Genomic DNA, 26561 nt, shown 5'->3' on the forward strand with positions numbered 1-26561 from the left:
AGGTTGGCCGCGAGGGTTCCATTCGGGATTCAGCCATTCCTAAATCCCAATTTCCCATTTGCCTCTTCCAGTCTTCCCTCTTCTATTCCTTCTTCCCTCTTCGGCTCTTCCCTTCCCAAGTTCGCAGTTCGCGAGTCGCAACTTAGCCGGCAGCCGGCACTCCATGACTCTCAGTCCCAATTCCCTTTAGCTTCGCCTTCCCTTCCCAGTTCCGTTCCCACTTCGCAGTTCACACGCAGTCGGCGACGACGAGTTCGAACTTCCTGTTCCAGATCGACAGATCCAGTCTTCCCCTTCGGACTTCGGCTTCCACCTTCCCAACTTCGTAGCTCGCACTCTCGCAGACTCGCAGTAGTCCTTCGGACCTTCCGTTCTTCAGGTTTTTCATTTTTCCGTTGTGTTCAAAACTCAAAAGTCTTTGCAGTTTGATGTTTATTGAAATTTTACAATACCCTAAGATGAGCACAATGTGTTTTATTAAATGTATGAGAGAATATTTCCACCAAATTATTATATTCATGTTGATCAGTCTCCTCTTTAAAATGGGTTTCTTTGTTTATTTGTTTATATTTGTTTGAATTGAATGTTCATTGAATTTGAGTTTTGTCCCTTTTAAATTTTTTTTTTATCTCTGTGTTTTCTTATTCTTGTTGTACCCAAAGTCCAGTGCCCTGTTCTCTTCTTCTTCGGTTCTTCCCTGCTCTTACCAATAACCCTTGTTTGCGTATCATGGAAAAGTTTTTTGGTGTTGAGAAGTTGTCTGATGAGTTGTCTTCTTTAGTGGATGCAAAATTCTCTTTGAGTACAAAAGCATAAAATAAAGGATAGAAAGAAGATAAAAGGATGGAGGATGAAAGTTTTTTGAGAATTACTTAGTTGTTTTAAGGGAGAATTACTCATAATTATTATTTTTTATTCGCTTAAATTCAGTTAACCGAATTACCTGACAATTCGGTTCGATTGGGTACCGATTCGGTTAAATAGACCAATTTGGTCGGTTTGGTTATGTGGTGGAGTTTACTGAAATAATTCGATTATTGGCTGAATTGGCCGAACCGACCGATTGCACACCCCTAGATGAGGCATATAAGAATAAATAGTAATTATAACTTGTACCCATAGTCCGAAAGAGCAAATTAAAAATGCACAAAATTATTTAAGCCGTAAAAAATTAGAAAATAAAATCGTTAAAGGTTCAATCAACATTAATAAAATTACCTGACTTAGTTTGAATGTAGAATATCAAATAGCTTTGTATTTTATATACCTTTCAAAATATTGAGCACAACACAATAGGCATAACTTGTATCCACAATAAAAAATAATTAAAAACTTTTGAGTGATAACTCATACTCAGTCGGTATTTGAGAACATAGAAAGGCTGGAGTTCACAGGGTGTTCTTTCCTTCACTTCCTTTTCCCCTGCTCTTCTCACTCTCCCTCGGTCTCTCTGTCTCCCTCGATTGAAATCGCAGTAGAGAACCCTACCCTAGGTTCTCTGCGCTGACTTGCTCACGGACGACAAAGAATCCTCCACTCCCCTGCTGTAGGGGTCGCTCCGGCCAGCCTTTCTGCAGTGAGAGCCTCCGGCGGCGGTGATCTAAACCCTAACTAGGACAGGCGACCCCCTCTCGGGTATGATCCCTCTGATCTCTCATTTTTTCTGTCTTCTCTATTATTTCTTAGTTTTCCTTCTTTTCTTTTCTCGCCTACCAGACAGAAGTCTGAACTTCTCTTTTACACTCTGTTCCTTCTTTTCTGCTCTTATTTTTTCATTGTTTCCTCACGAATTGAACAAAACCGAGCCCTCAGTCCACACATTCTCTGTTTTCTCTTCTTTTCTTTTCCTTCATTTTCTTTACAAACCAAACAAGTGGGATTACGGGTCTGGGGGTTGGTCCAACCAGGGTTTGGTTAGACTCAGATTAGGTTTGGGTTAGGGTTTGGCTGGGTCCTCGAGTTTGAATTTTGATTCTCCATTTTTATACTATATTGCATCTTATTCCAAGGATTAACTGAGTCATAAATGATTAATGCATGCATATGGTTATACTTGACTAAAAGAGAAATTAATATGCTCAATTTTATCCTAAAATTTTGAACAAATTTAGGTAATATGAAATCCAACAAATACATGTAAGAACCAGTCGGCAATTGTGAGTCCCGTGATAGGGGAGAAGCCGAGAAGACTTAGTGCTGATAGGTAACTAATAACTTTACTTGGTTGCCTTCCTTCCATTTTTTGTACATTTTTTGTTCATTTTTTATACTTTTAATTTACTTTTTCTACTTATTTTAGTTGTTAAAATTTTAGAGAAAGCCTATACATTAAAAAAATAATATTTTTTTCATATAAAACACAATAAAGTTCAAATCTTTGTTGTCTTTTATGACACATTCTCTTAAAATACAGTCTTAAAAACCACAAAATTCAATTTTTTATTAATATTTTCTTGTCTTGAATCATTCTCTTATTTTTTTTTTGAAGAATGCATATAGCGTATGCGTTCTTAAATGTTAAATATATTGCATTCCCATCAACCATTGAATAATGAATAGTTTATTATAATGGACGATTCACTATTGAACTTTGTGATATTTTATAATATTCAATTATTCATTAATCATTATAGTATTATACTTATATTTTATTATATATTAATGTACAAAATATAGAGTTATAAAAATTAGTAACTAAGTATTAAGTAATATAGTTGTAGTATTATATATTTATAATAATATTATACTTCTTAAGTTGTTTCTTACTTTTTTTGAATATGTTATTCATTGCTTATTTGTAGGTTGAGAATTGAAATTTGACTTGGAAAGTTTGTGCTTATTTGAGTGTTAGTGTGGGAAGATGGCTTCTAGTTCAAGTGCCAAGTCTAGAAAAAAGACTTCCAACACAAAGAGCGAAGTACATGGGATCATTGTTCCCAAATGAATGATAATAGGGTGCACTTGAAGTACAACTATTATGGGCTTGGAAGATGGGGTGGGATAATTAGAATGAAGCATAATTTTGCGGGGGATCATGATCATGTTGCTCCTTGTAAGAAGTGTCCGGAGGAGGTGAGGGAAAAATTTGTGAATCTTTTGGAAGGAGTAAAACAAAGAATGTTGACAATGAAAAAGGAATTTTTCAAGAAGAGTTTGGAGAACAAGAACAAGAAGTTCAAATTATAGGAGGACAAAGATGAGGCACCATGGATGCTTTTTTAAGTAAGGGCAAAGGAGTAAAAGGGAAAGGGTTTAAGCAACAAACATTGAATGCATTGGTGAAAATTAGGGAGCCAGTGGTTCAAAGCATTCGTCATTTTTTATATGGACATGCTTCACCATTCAACTTGGTAAAGAGTCCATATTTGCATCAATGATGAAGATGGTTGGGGAATATGGAAAGGGATTGAAGCTCCCAAGTTATCACAAGGCTAGAATCACATTTTTGAAGAAAGAAGTTGATAGTGTCAAACAAATGATGGACAAATACAAGAAAAATGGGTAAAGACCAGATGTACTTTTATATCGGATGGATGGACCAACACAAAACAAATGCATCTCTCAAAATTTCTTGTTAATAGTCTTAGTGGCTTGGTTTTTCTCAAACCAATAGACACTTCAAGTGTGGTGAAGGATGCTTATAAATTGTATGAATTGCTGGACTCATTAGTGGAAGAAGAGATTGGACAGGAAAATGTGGTTCAAGTGGTGATGAATAGTGCCTTGGCTTATGTTGGAGAAGAGGAAACATATATTTTGGTCTCCATGTGCAGCTTATTGCATCAACTTAATTTTGCATGATAATGGAGATTTTCCTATCTTTCATAATACAATTCAAAAAGCTAAGGAGGTGTGTGTCTTCATTTATGGACATATATGGGTGCTTAACATGTTTAGAGAGTTTTCTAGAAAAAAAAAATTGAAGAGAGTTGGGTTTACAAGGTTTGCTACATCTTTTCTTACATTGAAGAGTTTTGATGAAAACAAACTTGCTCTTCAAGTCATGTTTGCATCACAGGAGTGGGCCATGTGTCAATATGCTTCGAGGTTGGAAGCTAAGAAAATGGAGACCAAATTATTGTGTGATGATAAGTTTTGGCAAACAATAAAATATTGCTTGAAGTGTGTGAGCCTACTTGTGAAAGTTTTGAGGCTTATTGATGGTGATGCAAAATTGGCAATAGGGTATATATATGAAGCCATGGGTAGAGCAAAAAACAAATTGCCTAAAACAATCATCAAAAGAACAAGTATGATCGTATTTGGAGCATTATTGATATGAGATGGGACTTGCAACTCCATAGGCGCCTTCATGCAGCAAGATATTTCCTTAATCCATGGTAAGTTGCATTGTCCAAAAACTAAATCAATTTGATAACATGTTGTGTGAGTGGTAAGCCTATTACCTACGCATTTATCTTTATCACTTCTTTTATTTGTAGGTTCTAATATGGTGATGGCTTTAATGTTGACATGGAAGTCAAAATTGGTCTATATAAACTAGTGAAAAAAAGTATCTGGATGTTGATTTAAGGATCAAGATTGATCAACAATTGGAAAAGTTTTAAAAAGTTGAAGTGATGTTTAGCTTATTGATGGTGATGCAAAATTGGGAATAGGATATATATATGAAGCCATGGATAGAGCAAAAAACAAATTGCCTAAAACTTTAATCATCAAAAGACCAAGTATGATTGTATTTGGAACATCATTGATATGAGATGGGATTTGCAACTCCATAGGCACCTTCATGTAGCAAGATATTTCCTTAATCCGAGGTAAGTTGCATTGTCCAAAAACTAAATCAATTTGATAACATGTTGTGTGAGTGGTAAGCCTATTACCTATGCATTTATCTTTATCACTTTTATTTGTAGGTTCCAATATAGTGATGGCTTTAATGCAGACATGGAAGTCAAAATTGGTCTATATAACACTAGTGAAAAAAAGCATCTGGATGTTGCTTCAAGGATCAAGGTTGATCGACAATTGAAAAAGTTCAAAAACGTTGAAGGGCCGTTTGGCTTAAGCATGGCTGCTCTAAAAAGAGACAAGAAACAATCCGGTATTATATCAATTCAATAGTTGCCTACTTGCCTTTATGATAATTTTTTCATTGTTTAGTTTTTTGTTTTTGGTTCATAACCGACATAGTAGTCAAAAGCACGCCTGAGGCTAGGGGTGAGCATAATTTGGTTAAATCGAATTAACCGAGTAAATTCGGTCTGTTCAGTTTAGTTAAAAATTTATTCGGTTAAGTTTGGTTTTCATTTTCATTGAATTTCAGTTTTTGATTTTCGGTTCGGTTAATTCAATTAATCAAATTAACTGAATAGTATAAATTAATAATAAATAATTATATATATTATATATTAAAATATTTTATATATTATATATTATATATATACTAAAATTTTATTTATTTTTTATATATTGTATATATTAAAATTATATATATTATATATATTTTATATATATTAAAAATTTATATTTTATATATATTATAATATTAAATCGATTAAAATCAGTTAACCGAAATTCAGTTCAGTCAGTTTTGAGTTCGGTTAAAAATGAAATTTTGGTCGGTTCGGTTAATGAGATTATTATCGAAATTTTTCGGTTAATTCGATTAATTAAATGAATTGACCCGAATGCTCACCCCTACGTGAGGCGTGCCTAGGTGCGAGGTGCAATGGGGCGACAAAGCTAACGCCTCATCAAGGTTGAGGCGAGGCAACCTTCAAGTGGTGCAGTGAGGCGCATCTATGTGCGGTGGGTAGGCTGAGGGTGATTCTCAGCCTCCAATCGTGGTTTTGTGCGGTTGTTTGTTCAATTTCTCTTTTCCTGCTCACTCAGGAGGTTTGAAATTTGAATTTTCTGCGCAGCAATGGGTCAGCGTAATGCACCTAGGGCTGCGAGGAAAATGGATTTGGAATATGAGATGAAGCAGGAGATTGAAGATGCGTTGAAGTATATTGAAATTAAAGGAGGTAATCGAATAGATTGGGCTAAGAAAAAGCATGGTGAGATCATGGCAGAATTCGAAAGGCTGTCAAAAATGGCTTTTTAAAAGGTCAATGAAGGTTCGAGTTCACTGAAAACTTTGGAGGAACTGTTAAGGTCTCTCCCAGCACAAAAGGGGTATGTATGTAGAGCAGGAGACTGAAACTTCGAAGGAGGATGTTGAAAAAGATCAGTTGTATGACCATCACAGTTGAGTTCTGAGTGAGATGAAAATATGTTGTAATCAACAAGGGGAGAAGGAAAATGGTTGTCCGTCGGGTCGAATGATATGCCGATGGCGGACATGGGTCCCTCTAAGGCAAGTTGCCCAGAAAATGAAGAGGAGGAAAGTGGTGGAAATGCTGAAGACACAAAGAAGAGGTGGGGAGACGAAGAACCATCAGATTCTGATGAGATGGACACAAATAACTCCAGTAATGTTGTGGCTTTGGTTCGTGACAGTGCTCAAAGCCCTGATGTTAGCAAATGCCCTGAAGACAACCCTACTGAGCCAGAGGTGAATGAACAGGAGCAATCTGGCAACCTGGGAAGGAAAACGATCTGGAGAAACAATAAAGAGATTCCATGGACTGAGCTGTTTGCGAATAACTGGGCCCCTGCTAACTGTGGTCCTTTGCCAGTGTTCAAACCAAGTGGAGATAAAGCTCGTATTGCAGTGGATGAAATGTACAACTCAGAGAGGATTACTAACGTACATTTGGTGGGGTATTTCACTGGTAAATTCCCGGGAAAGGTAGCCTTCAATAACTTGTTAAGAGCATGGAAAGTGAAAGTGGTTTCTATTCAGCATGAAAAAGGCTGGATAGTGTTTTTCATGATGAAGATGACCTCAATGAGGTTCTGATGAATGGCCCTTACTCTGTCTATGGGAGAACTTTAATACTGAAGAAAATGCCTAAATATTTTCAGTTTGGAATAGAACACAGAACTGTTGTACCTGTTTGGGTTCAACTGAAGTATCTTCCCTTTGAGTTATGGCACCCTTGTGCAATAGGGAGAATATGCTCTGAGATAGGAAGGCCATTATGCATGGACAAGTTGACCACTAGCAAGGCTAGGATCTCCTATGCCCGAGCTATGGTAGAGTTAGATGTAGCTAAGGAAATTAAATACAGAATGAGGATCCAGTTACCTGATGATATAGAAATTGACCAGGAGATTGTTTATGAGGTACTACCGAGGTTCTGCTCTAAATGCAAGGCAATTGGACACTCAGTAGCTTTCTGTAACCTCAGGGTAGTGCCCAAAAGGTCTGTAGGTGTTCAATATAGACCTAAAGTGACTGTGCAGAGGTCAAATGAAGAGAAGGAAATGCAAGGTATCAAAAATGAAGTTGCAAATATTCTAGATAACAGCAAAGTGATGCTAAGGGAAGGTGGTAAACTAGAAAGTGGCAGAGTTATTGCAGAAGCTGGCAATTCAGAACTCGACTTTGATGACCCATCAGAAAACAGGGAAATAAACAGATATGATATCCCTCTAGTAGATGATGATGGAGGTAATGCCAATGCATTAAAGAATGATAAGAAGGAGTCAGGTGAAAGTAAGGTGATTTGTGATACCTCTACTATCCTATTGTGTACTGGCCCAGATAAAGTAGATACTTCCAAAGCAGGTGTAGCTGTAGGGAATGATCAGAACAATGGGTACAGGGTAAGCAATCTGACAGATTGATCATAAACGAAGGAAAAACTGAGAATAATGGAGAAGCACATGGTAATACAGATGTTAATAGGAATGAAAATGCTCAAAAGAGCAGGGAGGATTTAAATAAATTAAAAGATAAAGGAAAGGAGAAAGAAGAAGAGTTACAATCTGTTAGTAGGAAGAAAAAAGGAAAGGGTCCTCACTTCAACGCACTTGTTTTTGGAAAGTGAATAGTGTATAAAACCAAATTTCTATTCATTAATTTAATATATTTTTTTAATTTTTTTTTCTAATTTTCTTAATAACCAAATGTGATAAATTGGATTTTGTATATTTTTATTTCTTCTCCTTCATATTTTTCAAGTTCCAAAATGGCCCAAGAAAATTGAGAAATAATACAAAGCTTCCTTCCTCTAACGTTTTAACAATCCAATTTGACCCTCTTAATTTTAGGGGACCCAATAGGATAATAAAATCAAACGAGCTATTTCCGAAATAGACCCTTTTAATGCTCCAAGCTAAACGGACTTTATGGGCACATTTTGTTTTGGTAGAAAGGAGCTACTTCCTGTTTTTGGAAAGGCTAGGATCTCCTCACCCGTTTTCTACTATTCACGTAATATGATTTAACTATTGAAGTGCCCAGCAGAAAATTCATGTTTGGGACCTTTTGACGGTTTGGTGGTTAAATACAAAATTGATATTAATGTTTCAGTGTTTCAAAAATCAAAATTTAAAAGGGGGCCTGCTAGTTTTATTAGGAGGGTAGATGCAGGACAGGGATAGTAGGAACCATATCACATGGCTCTAGTAGATATGGAGACCGTGTTTTTCAGAGACGGTGATAGTGAAAATGATGATGCATAGTTGATGGGTGTCTTATGACTTATTGTGTTGATTAGATTTGTAGTTGGACAAATATTTTTGTATTTTGCTTAAAAGCCTTCAAACATTTTTTGATTGTTGATGAATGATGGACGTCATTGAGTTCTTTATTATGAGGGTTGTCAATGATTATGCAACTCATAATTGAGCATGAATAATGCTTATTACTTCAATATGTTTCACTTAAAAGGGAAAATATGCCTAAATATATATTTTTATATTAATTAACTAACATTGTTTCTTATCCTTGTTTTTACAAAATTGTTGTATTGCCATGTCAGTATCATGTTGTATCCATATCCCTCATTGGTATTGGTGCCTTCTATATCTACTGTCTATGGAATTGTATTTGTTTTGGGAATGTTTTTTTTTGGGTGCAGACTAGGTTGTTTTTTCATTTTGTATTAGCAAACACACCTTCATTTCATCCTTTTATTCATCATTTTCACCATAATGGAATTAATTATGCTAATTGGGAAAAAATTGTTAGCTTCTGAAAAATGCTTCAAGGCCCTAGTGCCCATCAATTATCGGGACTTTTGCATCATTGGCTAGAGCTTGCATTTTTTTTTTTATAAATAAAGCATGAAAAGATGTCGTAAGCCACTGGGATGAATGGATGATCCTGCCATATATGCATGTAATGTGGTATTCAAGCAACAGGATTAGTTGTCTATCAAAATTGGTGTAAAGCAAATGTTTCTATCTCCAGGGTTAGTTGTCTCCTCCAAGTCATTTCCAACACAAACATATTTTTTTGAGACACATCTTTCTTGGCTTGTATTCTATTCAATTCCTGAATGCTATTGGTCCATGTTTCAATGGAAAACAGTTTCCCCAACCATTTTATTTTGGAAAATTTCATTCTCTGAGGCATCTCCTGAGATTTGAATTTCTGTTTGAATGGAGAAAACCTTTTTCTGGAATATTCCCTGCTGAAAAAAATGGAGTTGTTTTATAATTGTAGAGTTGGCTGGCTGAGCAGGAAGTTTGATCAAGTCTTTTGCAAGCCATCTGAAAATTGCAGTATGTTGGTTTGAGGGATTTAGCTTTTTGCGTTTAAAATTCATACTTAGAAAGCATGTTTTGGAATCCTCACTGATGAAGTTCTAGTTGGTAGTGTGGTAAGATGTTACATGCGGGCACTTGAATTATTGCCATTATTTTTAGTTAGTATGGCATTGGTTCAACCAGTGCCATAATGCTGATTATATTTTTTGAATGTTGTACTGTCGTAAGAATGAATGACCTCAATTGTTTTATTACAGAGAAGCATCATTTTGTGAGAGACTTCAATTTTTGCATCATTGAGAAGCATCATTTTGCAAGGGACTTCAATTTCATCCCAAAAAAGCATCAATTTGATCTGTTCTTGTTATTGCTAAAATGAAGGAAGAAGAAGTGAACCTATGCCAGATTCAAGAATGGTATCCCAAATTTAAATCTGTTTCCATTAAAACCCAAATTCATGAACTTCCAGAGTCTTTTGTCAAATACCTTCTAGATGATTCGGGGCCCTTCCTTCTTCCGCTTTCCATTTCAAATGATGATGCCCTGCCTAATAGAATCCACAACCCTTTGGACGAGGAAGATTGCCAAGTATCTGAAGGATCTGAAGATGAATCAGAGAAATCATTATCACCTCCTTCTTTTCCAGATCTTGAATTGAAGGTTAAAAACTCAATCGACTCACTTGGTGGTGCAATTTTCCCTAAACTGAATTGGAGTGCACCAAAGGACTCGGCTTGGATTAGCACTACTGGAACTCTCCGATGCTCCTCTTTCAGTGAGATTGTGCTCTTGTTGCGGTCATCTGATTCATTGGTACATGATCTATGCCATGCATATGATGCTTGCATTGATAAAACATCATCAAGGCCTGCAATTTTCTATCTTGCCCTTCGCAAGTGGTATCCCTTGCTTCGCCCAGAAATGGAGTTTCGCTGCTTTGTATGGGGAAAGAAATTGGTTGGAATTTCCCAACGTGAGGTCACTGGGTTTTATCCAGCACTTGTTGAAAAGAAAAATGATATTGAAGCTTTGATTTGGGAATTTTTTGTTGATAATGTGAGGTTTAGATTTGAATTGGAAAATTATGTATTTGATGTCTATATCACAAATGATGAGCGGGTAAAGCTTGTTGATTTTAATCCTTGGGGTGCCTTTACACTGTCGTTGCTATTTGATTGGGAAGAATTGGAGCAAAAGTTTAGGGAAGAGAGGGATGATGTGGAGTTTAGAATTGTTGAGAGCCAGTGTGCTGTTCGACCAGGTTTGAAGACTGCAGTTCCCTATGATTACTTGGATACCAACCCCGATAGTGGCTGGGACCAGTTCTTTAGAAAGGCCGATGAGGAATTGCAGCAGCAAATCAGGTCTCCTGAAGCAGGTGCATGAGGATTTAGTCTCTCATTTTTTAGGCAAGTAATTGCTGTTTTTTTCACCACATTTTGGTTTAGATATTTCCTTCTTAATGGCAGGTCAGAAGTCTGATAAGACATGATTCTATGTATGGGCAGTGCTTTTTATTTTGTTTGAAATTTTATGTCATGGATGACCTTCGTTTCTCATTGTTGATGGGTTTCTTGGACATCTCTTTAGAAAGTTGCATTTTCTCAATCAATACTAAGCATTTTCCTTTCTATTAGCTAATAGGAATCTGAGTCTTGTTGTTTCTGTGATAACTTTTATTACTTTGAGTTAGCCTGATTATTATGATGAGTTATGTCTTTAGTTATCACATGGAATATACTACTGCTGCAATGATCTTGTCGACTGTAGCCTAACCAGCTTGAGATGGTAATAGCTGGCTGACATTCTGCTTGAAGAATGCAAATTGCTGCAATAAGAACTCTATTTATTGATTGAAATTTTAAAATTGGCTTGTTAATGGGTTTATGTAAATCATTTTTTGTTCCTTTTTTCATTTTTAAAGCAAAGATAGAATTCGTTAAAGAGCATGAAGGTGGTGCCTCTCACGTACAAAACAGTTTTTCAAAAGAGATTAACCTTAATACACGGTGTCAAAGAATTCAAGAAAAGTATTGGCTTGTAAATGTAACTTGGAGCCTTCCAATAATGAAGAAACATGACACAAGTTTTAATGCTGTGTTTCCTTGATATTATTTGTTTAGTAGCCTTTCTTTTTTTTTTGGGATGACATTTGTGCCTCTTTTCTCTTCATTTTTTAATATAGTCCTTTGTTTATCCAAAAAAATGTCATGGAGCACTATGATCTCTTTAGCCTCTTTACAGTGTTTTGCTTGTGCAGCCTTTCGAGAAGCATCATTGTTTGATAAGTAGTGGGATTTATAATCTTTACTATTTTAGTTTTCCTTATTGTTTAGGAGTATTTCCTTTTTTCTGCATTGTACTTCTCTTTTTCTTCAATATAGTTATTGTGGGGCTAGCAATGGTGTTTGTATATGGAAGTTGTTTTCCAAGCAGAATATTTGTGAGGGTGAGTCTGATTATGGTTTCCCAAATCCTATTCTTTTGAGATTGGGTCTTTGATAGGGTCTTTGATTTTTTTGTTGGACACTTGGACTTGAAGGCGTGGAAATTATAGTAATGTAGTTGATTAAGTGGAAGAAGGAAGATTGTCATGTCATGAACAACAGGCTTAAAAATGATTGATGATCTATTCTATATATGATTTTTGAACTCCTGTCGTCTTATCTTGATGTGTGTTCTGGGAATACATGAGCCTCGCATGGGGTTTGGGGCAGAACATGTGGTCTTCTCTTGGGTTTGGTATGCCCTTCTGCCTGAGGAAATTCCCTTTGTAGCTTTTGGCCCGGTTGCATCTGCCAGACTTTCCTCTTTGTACAATTGTCTATTTTGGATGGTATGGTTGCTCTCACTGCGATTTATCAGCTCCCAGATCTGGCTCTGCCTTTTTCTTCGATGGTTCTCAAATTTGGGTTGAGTAGTGAGCAGTGAAACGTACTGTTTCACTGTTTGAGGGTATGGCTCTCTTTGTACTGTTTACTTGCTCGTAGAGCCAGCTCTCTATCTCTCTTTGGAGGTTGTGAAATTTGAGTTGAGGACGTGCTTTGACTGCGAGTGGTTCGTGGTTTCTCATCTTTCGATGTACTCATTCTGAAGGAGGAGGTTATTATTCTCATCTTATCATTGTCTGATACTTAATATGCCATTCTTTCTATTAATTATTTTGGAGTTAGATTTGAGATTGTGTTTTGGGCTTCCAATCATCCAGTTTGCATCTGTTCTGGCATTCAGTAGCTGTGTGGAGTCCAGGTCTTGCTTCCTTCTTGTTCAGGTATTCTTTGTGGTTAGTTGATGCTGTGTGTTCTATGCTATGTGTTCTTTCCCAATTTTGATTTGAGAGAGAGAGAGTGAGAGAAGGGGGGGGGGGGGGGGAGTAGAGAGAGGGCAACATCAAAAGATTTTGTTCTCAGGAGATTTGGTGCATCAAAAGATTTTGTTTGTTCCCTTGTAGCTCTATTATTTTATGCTGCCCTGGATGCCTTCCATTTGTGCTTGGTGCTCCCTCTAAAGAATATGAGCTGGATGTGTGAGGATTTTGTGAGTCCTTTGTTCTTCTTAGTGTATTTACTTATTTTCTTATGGTTTTGGTTAAAGCCCTCTATAGAGATTCATACGTCTCCAACTATCCACTGTGTTGTTCCTCGAAAATTAAACTTCCAAAAAAATATGATGTTCTTTTAGGGTTCAGGAAGTGTTTCTTATCACTTGCCTTTTGCCTTTTGCTTTCAAATTTTTTAAAAACTAGTGACAGTAGATGCTCCCGGTTTTATGCTTGAGTTTAGCATGGTTCTTTAAATACTGTTATGATGAATATAGTTTTATCGAGGTCTTCTACTTAGTGTGTTCCATAAACTACAACCATGCTTAGTGTGTTCCATAAACTACAATCATGCTTTGAACCTTCATATTTTAAATTGTTTACGGATTAAGATTTCTTAACTAATGTATCTTTTTTTTACAAAGCATTTATGTATATTATTACATTTTGTTTGTGTTTTAAGCATGTTGTTATCGTATTAATGAGTCCCAAATTATTTGAATCATGCCTTTAAAAGTAGTGCATTTTATCTATTTCTTTGGTTGGTTCAAATTTGAACTACTGTTTAATTTTAGATTGTAAGCCTCCATCTATATGTTTGGAAAGTGCATGATGCTATTTTGGGTTTAGAATATTAATTTCATGGAAGCATTTTTGCTAGCTATACAAATAAGCCTTGGAATGTGGTCTTTGGGGGAAAAAAATTCTTTTTCCTTGATGACTGAGCTTCATTGGATGTAGGTTATTCTCAGGGAAAAAGTAGATTGAAGACTTTGATGGAATAGGATATGGAGATATAGCTGCGAGAAATTTGGTTAGTTACAAATTACAATTATTGTTTATCAAATAAATTTCTTCAAAAATAAGGTATTTGTGGTTCATTTGTTTTGGTTGTGGCCTTGGAAAAATAAAGTACGAATATTTGAAATATTACATTCCACTAGTGCATGCATTGTTAGTTTGAAGGATGTTAATATTTTTCTGTTGTGTTAATTTTGTCTGTCGGTCCTTGGGCTTTGGTGGAATTTCCAGAAATTGTTTTTTTGAATATATTTTAAGTTTTTTTCTTTTAATTTACATTGATTATCAGGAGTCCATAGTATTATCTTTTCTATGAAATCTGTGGCTATTCATTTGCAATATTTGTATTTCATTGCTAACTTAGGGTCATGATGAGTTGGTGCATGGATGGAATTATTGTCCAGGCCCAGGGTTGAGTAAAGGGAAGTTCAGTGGAATTTATATCTAAGTGTCATGAACATGCCTTAGGCTTGCTACAGTTCTATTTTCCAAGAAACACCACATTTAAATGTTGTTTTGTTTTAGTTTCTTATGCTTACATTCTGTATTAGATTTCATGTTAAAGTTGGGTCGGCATGGCTTAAAATGTGAAAACATTGGGCTTGGATCTATGCTGACTTTAGTTAGTTTAGTTTGTTCGATTTTATTTATTTTTAAATATCATTTTGGTTTGTGATTTTTTTTGTATATAATGTGTAAATATGGTTCAATTTGAAAAAAATGTTAGCTTTGCTTCTCATCTACCTTTTTAGATCTGAAGTCTATTAATTTTGCTATGGCTTAGCATTCAAGAAACATTTGATCTGGCCAGTCTTCTTTGGACTGTAATTTCACTTTACAATATTTTAGATAACCATTCGATTAGGATGCCTGGATACGAACCAATCCCATTGTAAAGAGCGGAAAAAAAATCATGGTAACTTTGATAGCATTTGAACGAAGAGTTGTGGGAATAATTTGTTTTCCATTTGTGATATCTTTAATTTGTTTGTTCAGTCGTAAAAGGATCTGCCTTTCCTTGTGCTGCTTGAATTTGATTTGTTATGCTGCCAGCCCGTGCTTGCAGTCAAAAAAAAAATCAGTCGTCTAAAATTAGTTTGCAGGTTCAGATGTTAGCAGAACTGCTATGATATGTCTGAACTAATACTAACTGAATCGAAAAGGAACTAATGCGTATTAAACTGAAACGAAAAGGAATTAATGTGTATTCTTCCCTTAATGTAGATATGATATGTTGATTAAATCTTGCTTTTTTTTTTTTCCAATATCCTTTTGTAAATTTATATCATTTTGCATGTAATATATATAAATATAAAGTAAGAGTGAGTCATTCTTTCACCCAATCTGCATATTTTTGATTTATAGTTGTGACTGTATTTTGTGATTTGTAATTGATAGTAGTATGATCTTCTCTGATATAATGGATGCAAGTACATGTAATAATGGTAATGTTGTTCTTAACTTAATTTTTTGCTGGCCTTTTTTACTCATTTGAAATGATTTGATGAATGGACATTTAATCATCTAGGAATAAACTTGTTAGAATCTTTCCATTTAACCAAGTACATTCTTTTTCTTAGTTACATTCATTTTCTTGCCACCCTGCTGCATAGTACATTCTTTTTCTTAGTTACATTCATTAACATGTGTATTTGGTTTCTTGTGACTTGGGTGCGGTGCTGGGTGTTTTTTCCAGTCAGGTTTTGGGTTGGGTAGGTATTGAGGAGATTTGTTTTTGTATTGGAGGGGAGAAGGGGGCAAGTGAACATGACTGTTTGAATGCTGGAGGGTAACTTCCACTCTAAATTTGCTGCTTATTTGCTTTCTCCATATTTTTCTATCTTCTCTAAATTTTTTTGTTCACCCTTGATATGTTATTGGTACTTTTCCCCTCTTATCTGCATATCGTTGGGCATGTGATTTTTCTATATTCAATGCACTGTATAAAAATTTAATTCTCAATACCCAAATCAGTCCATGTTTGTTAGTCTTATTTGTGAAGGGTAGAGGATGTGGCTATTTTCAGTTTGTGAAAGGAAGATGTTAGCTTCCACTCTAATTTCCTATTTATTTGCCTTCTCTGTATTGTCTTGCCTTTCCGAATTATATTTTTTCACTCTTCATCATGTATATATGTTGTTTGTTTTTTTTTCCCTGCTTTCTGCATATTCCTGAAGATCAGACTCCATGGACTATATATAATAATTTAATCATGAATACCCATATTAGTCTGTGTTGTGCTTTAGTTAAAAAACATTATCTTTCTACTTCTCAACAACAAATATACAATTTATACTATAATTTTTTACGTCTGTTTTTCAATTTCTTCTTAGGGTCAATGAAGAGGGAGTAGTTTTTTAAATAGGGTAACTACGTGATATTTATCAACATTTCCAGTGAAGCCAAAATCAAGATTCAGAATCATTTTTTGGGGGGTTGGAGATGCACCACAAAACAACCTAACAGTCTCCACAAAAACAAACAATGCGTCAGTCACCACTGTGTGTACTGCAATATATCTATACTAAAAGTGGACTTTCAAAAGCCGATCTGGTTTAAAAAAAAAAGAAAGGGCAGCCGGGTGCACAAAGCTCCTGCCTATGTGGGGTCTAGGAAAGGGGCAGACCACAATGGGTCTATAATACGCAACCTTACCTTGCATTTTTCCGAGAGGCTGTTTTCACGCCTCAAACCCGTGATGTCTAAGTCACACGGCAACAACCTTACCGTGACCTCCAAAAGCCGATCTGGTATTCTATCAAAAGCTGGATGCCATATTTGCACTTAAAACACACGTTTCTTCCTTAATTTAGTAGTACTTGAGTTCACCTCTTTGTGAATTTATTTAACCCATGCATGTTGACTCATGGACAAAAATTTTTAAACAATAGAAGTAAAAAATTTATGCATTTTGTGCTTGCATCATATGTGGTGGCTCATGACATGGCACAGAGGAGGGAGCATGATAAGTTCTCTTTGTATTTTATTTTCTTTTGTTTTTTCTTAAGTCATTTTTTTTAGTACAAAATCTAAGTTGCGATGACCAGCAATGTTAAACATTTTGGGTTTCTTACTATTTTCATTTGAACATCACTGGAACAAGATGAAAAATAGTTATTAAGTATTGTTTTGTAGACTTGGTTGTGAATTATATCTCCCCAAGTGCAATTGTTCTTTCATACTCATATCTTATTTCAAACATACTGTACATCTATTTGTTCACCTAATGATTCACATGGTGGTAGTCAAGTGTGTGCATCAATTATATGATTTAATTTTGTGAAATAGATTAAACTTACAATCAATGGTGACTTTGCAGTACTTATTGCCAATTGTAAGTCACTTTTATTAATTAGCTTTTCTTTATTTATATGTAGCCCTCAAGCAATTACTATGGTTCAAACTAATATTCTTAAACTATTCCTAAATCTTATTCTAAATACTTGATTGGTACACTAATGATCAAATTGTGTTTTGCACTGGTTAAGCAACTTAAATATATACAAATACCCTTGAATATCAATCTATTTCAATTTTTGTATGCCTAATGAGCACTTCACTCCTATTTTGTCGTACTTGACTAGAAGCACTAAGAACAGACCCTACCAAATTACAAAGGTATGATCCAAATGCACATATCTGAAAATTATAGAGTCGCAGTTCAACTCGAACGTGCTGCAGAAACAAAAGGCATCTGAGGGGAAAAAAAATGAAGATCACAACTACTTGAAAAATCATCCTGGACCCATGACTAAACAAAACATTCCTTCTCAACAACAGTAATGATTTGTTTTCATACGCAGGAATGGACTGGAATACAATTAAATTGGTCATTATGATTTCATATATTCGCCTTTTAATTTTTCACCCCATTCCACTTGCATGACATTCCAATGTACCAAAAATTATGTTAGATGAAAATATTATTTATGTTAAAAGAAAGCTATAATTGACCATATGTTTTTAATTATCTTTTGCAGGTCAAAAATTGGAATGATATTATGGTTGTAAACTAATTAGAAGGGATTTGTTTGGCAATCCTCTTTAATCAAGTCATAGAATATATAATGTCACATTTAAGTTGCAATATATATTTATCTACAAATTAATAAGATATGATATTTGTTCCTAAAACTCCCAATAAACTACATTTAATTATTTTCTTTAGCATTTTACAAATCCTGCTGTGTAGTGCGAGTTATTTGGCTAGTTAATAATTATGACGAGATAAACCTTCATCCTTTGATTCCATTGTTTATCGATGGAAATGTATTATGATCCATTCATGCAAAGTGAGACTTGAGTGAGAATTTGTTTCACAACCATCCCAAGATTTAGTGGGAAGTAGCAATGTCAAGTATAGAACATGAATGGGATTGCTCATGAAATTGAAGAGAAAGCTTGGAGGAATCTATCTCCCTGAGGTGATTTGGTCAATGCAATGGTAAACTTTTCAACTCACACTTGTGGGGCTGGAATCCCTTGAGGTAACCATGCTAATTTCATAGATTTGTATCTTCTATTATCTAGGCAATGACATTGTTGCACTTGTCGTTTCTTCCTTAATAAGCATTGAACATGATATCACGTTGTCATTGACTGGATTTGGTCACTTCAAACAAATCATGTATGAGAATGAGATGGACAAACTCTACTTTTGGAGCTATTTAAGGAGTATCTTTGATAAGCAGATTGCTGAGGGATTAAAAATATTTATTGTTATTTTTATTTTTTTCTAGGATTATTGTTTCCTTAATTGTACGACTGGATCTGATTAAAAAAGGTTCATGGATTTTAATGGGTGTTCAACCTTTCTTTTTTAATTCCCTTTGTTAAATTTTTTTTTCCTCTCTGTAATCCAAACTGGAGTTGGACTTTTTGTTGGTGTCCTTGTAAATATGCATGATTTTTCTGGCTAATATATTTCAGTGCATGATCTTGATTGTGAAGTACTTTCTTGACTCTTGATTTGAGTGAAAGAAAAGGTGAATGGTGCTTATGATAATGATCCTTCGTCAATCTGATTGCAAATTTAGCAAGTAAAGGTTTCAACAGGAGCTTTAATCTCTACTATTTATAGTCTTTAGACTTGAGAGTGGCCAACCAATTGCAGTATAGAAGTGATAACTTGTTTTTGCATGTCACAAATTTTTGGGTTGAATTCATACTTGCATTTTCATTTTAAACGAAGATTTTATTGATGACCCCCTTTTTTTTTTTTGGATGTATTCTGTTTCAATCTTTGCTGCTGGAAATGGCCAACCAAATGTAATACAAAAGTAACTGTTTTACAGATGTGTTACGACTCCTTGGGACTGTATTCATGTTCTTGATTGCCTAGAAAAACTCAAAAAATAAATAAATTAAAAAGAAAAAGAAGAGAGAAAAGACAAGGAAAAGGATTCTCACTTTTGATCAATCGTTTGGATTTTCTTGTTTTCGCATCTCATTCTCTTTATGAATTTTTATCTCATATATATATTTTATTGGTGACAACCATGGTTTTCAAAATTACATCTCACAATATGTTGTTCGTTTAAACCCTTTCAACTTATTACTTGCAACTTGCTTGGTTGGAAGGAGCCGACTTTGGAATGGAATCTGAATTCCAATCCCAATTCCTTTATGTTTGGTTGCATGATATGAGATGGGAATCAAAATTCCTTTGGAATGAACATTCCTTTCGCCATTGGTATGAATATTCCACCTCTTTTCCATGGGAATGAGCATCTCGTTCCTTCCTCTTTTACCCCACCCCTCCCCTCCCCCCCAAAAGACACAGATCTCTACGCAAATTGCTTTATTCTGGGCTGTATCAAGGTTTGTTCAATCAGTCAATTTGGTGATAAAAATAGGAAAATCAATTTTTTTTTTCTTTTTCAGTTTAATGAAGAATTGAAGTACTAGTACAATGGGAGGCCAGAGGTGGTGGCATGGAATCTTGAATTGTTGATTCTTGAAGAGTTGAGGGGGAAGGGGGAGATGGTTGATTGGGGTGATGGCGATGAAGGTCGAGGGTGATTTGTGAAGGACAGAAGGCTTGATTCTCTAGGCGATTCTCTAGGCGGGTGAATGGGGATGGGGAATCCTAGTAATCTATTTGCCAGGGCTGGTGTTGGGTGTGGGAAACAAGGATTTTGTTTTGGCCCTTATAAGTCATTTTAATAATATATTTATTTATTGTAATGGAAATTTCAATTTTCAGTTCAATACTGAACATATATCTATGTAATCGACCATCGAACTGATTAATATTTGGTTCTAAAATGCTCCACCAAATCAAACCAAACTTTATTCGGAACTGAACTGATTGGACCCAAGTAAGGTAGTTTGTCGGTTATTTTAGTTTGGACTGAAATTTGCACACCTCTAACCATATCCCTTGTAGTCACCAATTCTTGACAAATTCATAACTCTCTCTCTCTCTCCCAAACTATATAGCTTAGGTCGTCGATCTTCATTCTGCAGATTCTAGCCAATTTTTGATCCACGCAAGTTCATTCCCGGTGTCTATTCACTCTAGGGATTGATTGCTCTCTCTTTGGGGCTCAATTTTCATCTCTAAGGCTCATTTTCTTTCTCCTTTTCAGCTTTACATGTTTTGTTTTTGGGTTTTCATGAAGAAGGTTTTGCATAGTTACTGATCTCACTAAGACAGAAGAAACTTCAAATCAACCAGTGCATGTTTTTGCTTGCTTGGTTACCTAATTTATCTGTGATGAGTTTCAAACTATGTTCTTAGTTTAGTCATTGTCTTCATAGAATGTTAAGTGTATTAAATCTTTGGAAAGGTACTTATCTAAAAGTAGAATATATTTTTTAAAAAACACTTAAATTCTCTAAAAAGAAAAATAGTTTGGAAAAGCATTTTTTGAATTAAGTACTTGTTCCAAGTGTAAACCAAACATTATTTATTACAGTTGTAGGACATATCAAGGCACATGGAGGAGTTTAATTATAGAAATATTCTTGTTTCAGGTTAATAAATTAATTGCTTGGTGTGATGAAATATGACTAATGACTAGACAATTTGGACAGGCTTGCGCTAGAATATTATTATGCCATGTTTCAGTGTTTATTTGGTTTTTGTAATTGGACCTTCTCATTTCACCAAAATATATTCCTACCCCCACCCCACTTGTTCACCTAAATTTATGCATTTTGATTAGGAAAATAGTATTGCTAACCTTGGTCTTCATGAAAAGTTAAAATAGTGGAATTAGATATTTTGCTACACAATCAATATATATTTTCCCCACTTGTTCACTTGAGCTAATGCTTTCTAATTAGGAAAATTAGTGGCATGAATGGAATGGTCCCTAATATTTTAATCCTTGATCTCGTTCAAGATTTAAAGCAATGGCATCCATTAAAGTTATTTTCCCCGATTATCCATTCATTAGGAAAAATCATAGTTACCACAAAAAGCTAATGCCCTAGTGAACCATGAATTGGTATGAACATTCCAAGACATGGTACATTTTTGTTTCAAAATGCTTGTAGTTTTAGTTCAATATTTTTACCATAGCATATTCTTTTATTAGTTAAAATGGGGAATTATCACATTGTAATTCTATTTTTGGTTATTATTATTCTATTCCCCCAACATTCTACGCTTAGAGCATGCCCCTATGCAATCCTGCCCACTCCCATCCCACAACACGTAAATGTTTCTGAGCTAAATTTAGCCTAAAAAATAAAATAAAATTAAATTAAAACTCCTTTGTAAAGTAAGGTCATAATAAAAGACAAAAAAGATCTACTACTCATCCTTTAGGCCTTTACAAGTTTGAAGTTGTTCTCTAATTTTTAATGCATTATCCTTGATACACACAATTGATAGATTTACAAGGTTGGGATTATCACATATGTCGAACTTCTGTCATTGTGGATTTAGTCCGTCTGATTTTGGTTTACAAGTCCTCCTGTTGCCTTAATTTTGATCAGTTTTATTTGTTGCTGCACATTTTTAATCAGATGAAATCTTTCACCAAAACTCATCATGGGCAATTTGGTATAATAATATCTGAAACTTGAGAAAAGAGGGACTAGAAAAAGTTTTAAAAACTTGCTCTTGGTTGAGTTTGAGTTAATTTTTGTAATTCCTATATTCACCTAGATCATTCTTGTATTTAATTTGTTCAAATCCTTGTTAATTTCTATAAAACTAGTAAAAGACATTAATCTAAGACTTGTCTAGATTGTCGAAAGACATTGAGTGGAGCAAAGTTATGTGAAAAAAAAAATAGAGAGACTTCATTCCTTTATCTTCTTTGAGAATTTGCATTTTGAAAGTAGGAGTTGTTGCACTGGTAAATGTGCCTCTCATACTTTGACTTTTTAACGAACTTGATAATATGAAAACTCTGATTATTATTGCATTGAATCAATTATTCCTTAAAGCATGCATTTTTGCATTCAATCCAATTCTCAAGTAAACAAGATTGAATATTGAACTTATTGTGTTAAAAAGGAGAATTTTTTTTATCACCCAATTCACTCCCCTCTTGGGTGCCTACCTGGACCAGTAATTGGTATCAAAGTAGGGCTTTAGCGCTTAACCCTAGAATAAAGACCTTTAGGCATTTGTGGCAAACCAAAGACTTGCTGAAGGATGTTGGGGATGTGGCTTACGTTCAGAGCGGATTACATATACTAGAGAAAGTTACATGACGTGAGGGACAAAGGGAGAGAAGCAAGGTGCAGCCATGGAGGGCAAATCGTCGACAATTTGGTGTGTAACCATCGATGGTTTCAGGTAGTAGCTGCAAGGTGTTTTATTCTGCTCTAGATCATTGGTGGTTTGGTCAAACTGTCGATAGTTTCCGTTGGCGCATATCACGTAAATTCAAATCAGGGACTTGTAGATTGGGCTAATCGGAGGGATTTCCTTTGGGGGATTGCTATAGAAGTTGTTTAGGTTTATTATAACTCTTCTGTACATATTAGATTGTTATATAAACATCATTATGTAACCCTAGATAGGATTAAGCTTCAAGTAAGCTTCAAAGCTTATGAGCTTTGACATTGATTATAGTGAAAACCCAAGTGCTGCTCCTGTGGACATAGGCTATTGCCGAACCACGTAAATTTTGCATGTTCTAGCCACGTTTTTTCTCCTCTTTATTATTGTTTGCTTGCTTCTTAAGTGTATTTCATCGTCGAGTGATTGCACTAGTGATTGTTGATGTTCGTGTTTGATTGTGTGCTTCCGCTGCGCGTGTTCGAGTTGAGCGAAATCACCAACAAGTGGTATCAGAGCTATTGGTTCTTAATGGTTGGGGTCTCTTCGATTAAGTTTGATGTGAACAAGTTTGATGGAACTAGGAATTTTGGGTTTTGGAAACGAAAGGTGAAGGACTTGCTAATGCAGCAAGGGATGGTAAAGGCTTTGTACGGAAAGAAGCTGGACGACATGAATGATGCAAGTTGGAAGGAGCTTGAAGCAAAGGTGATTTCCACGATTAGATTATGTGTAACGAATTGAAAAATAATGGTATTTAAATAATAAAAGAAAGGGAAATGGAAACAGGAACAGAAGGAGGCAGCCGACTTTGTCAACGAACGCAAAGCGTTCGTTGATGACGTTGCATTTTGGATGGAATAATCCCAAGAAATTTTTCAGGCCTCGTCGACGAAACTTCATGATCTCGTCGACGAAATTCCATCTCGTCGATGAGAAGATACCGAGAGAGGATTTTTGGAAGTCTAAAATCCGTCAACAAACTTTTTGAAGGACTCGTCGACGATGTGATGTGACTCGTCGACGAATCCCTTAGTATAAATAGCCTAAAACTTTATCTAAACATACAAAACTTAGAAATTCTCACACTCTCTCTCTCCTCTACGCCATTCCTACCTTCTCTCTACGATCTCGGGTCGGATTCTCGCTGGTTCGATGATCTGAATCTACCACGATGCTCTTGGCGAATTTCTCTCCAAGTTTACCAGGGCGGATCGTAGGTGAGGCTGAGTTGGAAACCATCCCAAATCCAGGGTAAGACTTTCTACCCAGTATTTGGTTTCTTGATAGTTGTAGAAAGTGTAGTATGTGTAGAAATACTAAACTTTAATTCTGAAAAATGTCGTTTTTAGGGTGTTGAGCGAAGAACCCTGCAGGTGCATGAGTATTTCTCTTAAGGGCTTCTCAGGACTCAGGTAAGGGGATAAACTAAGCTTGTATTTTATGAATAATATGTATATTATTGCTACATTTGACTTTAAGAAAATAAATATATTTATATATGTTTTATACTTGGGAAATGCTACTGAAAATGATGGTATGTTAAATATATGAAAAACCTGTTTTGTGTGGCATGAGTTAAAATTAATATAAAATACTGTTTTCTGAGAACATGATCAAGATATGAGTTTTTATAATGGAAAATCGTCGTACGGGCCAAAATTTTTATATGTTTGCCGACGTACAAGCCGAGCTATGGAAATGATTTGCCAGCATACGGGTTGTGCTATAGATATGATTTGCCGGCGTATAGACTGAACTATGGTAAAATGTGAAATATCGGCGTACGGGCCGATGATTTTCATGATAGACGTATATATGTAAAATGATATGATTTATTTGATAATTAATAATATGACATATTCATGTATCATAGTTTCAATATATGTTATATGATATTAGAACTTGGTTGACTTGGTGTAGACTAGCACTTGCACGGTATCGCTGCTATGTGTCCATAGTCATTATGATAATGATATTTGCGTTAACGCCGCTGTACGGAGTGGTGTGAGATTAGATGGTTGTGTGTGAGCACCCCTGGTGTACGGACCAGGTCTGGCAGATCCATCGGACTTACAGACTATACTTTTGACTTGACAGTGGTCATCCAATCATTATCAGGTCCCACCTTCGGGCCATATTATCCAGTCATGTGGGGGTAATACATGACAATAGTCAGTTAACCTTCTAGGGATATTTGTTTTGTATTATTATTTTTATGAGATGAATTATGTTATGGAAACCATTATGTTCTGCTATGTTTTGATTATACTTGTTTTCCTAGAAATATACATACAATTTTACTGGTTATGTTCATGGTTATGTATATGTATCACAGAAATACTCATGTTGTTATACACTAGTGTTAGTTTATTTCCCTTATTGAGAGGTGTCTCACCCCGAATTTCATAAACATTTCAGGAGCCCCTGATAGGAGACCGGGTAAAGCACCACTGATCTAGTACTGTTGATCTGCCCTTCTAGAAGGGTAAATGTTTTGATAGGGTCAGATGCATTTTGTGGGATGACCCTAAGATATCATTTAGGTTGTGTACTGTGTGTATATAAATACAATGGTTGTAGTAACTTTGATATTGTAATGTATGGTATAATGAGATGTATATGATTGTATGTTTCCTGCTGTTTAAGCTTTCGTTATATGTTCTGATGTATCTCTGGTACCCACGAGTTCAGGTGGATTATGATCTGCTGAGTTCTGTGATTTTGGTTTTTATAAAAAAAAAATGTGGAAATTAAGGAGGTCGTCACATTATGTTTGGCTGATGACGTGTTGTATCACGTCATAGATGAGGACTCACCGGTAGCGGTTTGGTTGAAACTGGAGCGTCGGTATATGTTCAAGTCAATTTCAAACAAGCTTGTTGACTTTTTGAGTTCGATCCTTGTTTTGATTATGACAAATCACAACATCTCATGTGTGCGTGTAGGCTTTGAACAAATTTATAATGCAGAAGACACAAATGAGAGACGCAATATGGAAGCCTTGAATGCACACCAACGATCATATTCTAAGGCGTATTTTATGGACAATTAGAGGAGCAAAAGATTGGAAGACTTTATTTATTATTTTGTAAGTTGTAATAGTAATTTAGGGTTGTATGTGCATGCATATCATATGAATTAAATTGAAACTCAAAATGACCATAGATTGAGCTTAGGGACCTCCAAAAAACATAAAAAATCTTTTATTTAAAATGTTAAATTTACCAAAGATTTTTTAAGGGGTTTTTGAACTTAAATGAAGGCAAAACTATATTTTTTCAAAGGCCCTAGTTGACCGGACAGTGGAAATGAGCGATTTTATCAACCAATCCGCTCTCATCTTAAAAAGTATTAAACATGAAAGTTGTGGGATTTTCTCTTAACTTTCTGTTGATACCAAGAACGTCCAATTTGGAGTTCTATAGAAAAAATTATGGCCAAACTACCGGAAGGTGTCCGCAATTGAACATTCTTTTCATGCTGTAGACTTTCGGAAAAAAAAACTGTTGATGGTTTTAGAGAGCCCAGAAAAACTGTCAACGGTTTTGGACTATGTTAGAACACTCAACGGGCGGAAATGACTGGTTTTTCAAAATAAAATATTTTTTTCTTCCCACAACGGCCATAAAACAGCTAGAAATGGGTTTGACCTATAAATACAAGCCCCAAACACTTGAAAAATGTTAAGAGAATCATCTTAAAAGCTTAGTTAAATATCTTTGTGATTCTCTTCATTTTTTCATACCCCATTTGAGCTTAAATTCTCTTTTCTCCTACTCATTGAAGATCTTTTTTTGGAGAAATTTTTTTGGGGTTTCTTAAAAAGGCTCAAGCTCATATATACTATTATATTTTATTGAGAGCCTTTCTATTCTTGAAGTTTTTCAAAGGTAATTTTTCTCCTTCTCA

The 26561-nt window shown here is 35.3% G+C and overlaps 1 protein-coding gene across 10 annotated transcripts; it reads left to right on the forward strand.

The window, feature by feature from the left end:
• Positions 1–25290, forward strand: LOC131152022 (uncharacterized). Of its 10 annotated transcripts, none has more exons than XR_009135815.1 (4): positions 1–379; positions 9825–10976; positions 13847–15695; positions 19790–20140. XR_009135815.1 is itself a non-coding variant. In XM_058103586.1 (4 exons), exons 2-3 carry the CDS (start codon positions 9943–9945, stop codon positions 13888–13890), a joined length of 1047 nt encoding a protein of 348 aa, XP_057959569.1. In that variant the 5' UTR covers positions 22–379; positions 9825–9942; the 3' UTR covers positions 13891–13919; positions 19790–20140. The 10 variants fall into 10 exon arrangements, 7 of the variants coding, with proteins under 7 accessions (XP_057959570.1, XP_057959569.1, XP_057959573.1 ...); XR_009135814.1 differs by lacking the exon at positions 19790–20140 and adding an exon at positions 25071–25290 and having other exon boundaries at positions 22–379; positions 9825–10945; positions 15603–15695; XR_009135813.1 differs by having other exon boundaries at positions 22–379; positions 9825–10945.
• Positions 25291–26561: the final 1271 nt, after the last annotated feature.

The sequence above is a fragment of the Malania oleifera genome, chromosome 3 (assembly GCF_029873635.1).
Source record: "Malania oleifera isolate guangnan ecotype guangnan chromosome 3, ASM2987363v1, whole genome shotgun sequence".
Lineage (NCBI taxonomy): Eukaryota > Viridiplantae > Streptophyta > Magnoliopsida > Santalales > Ximeniaceae > Malania > Malania oleifera.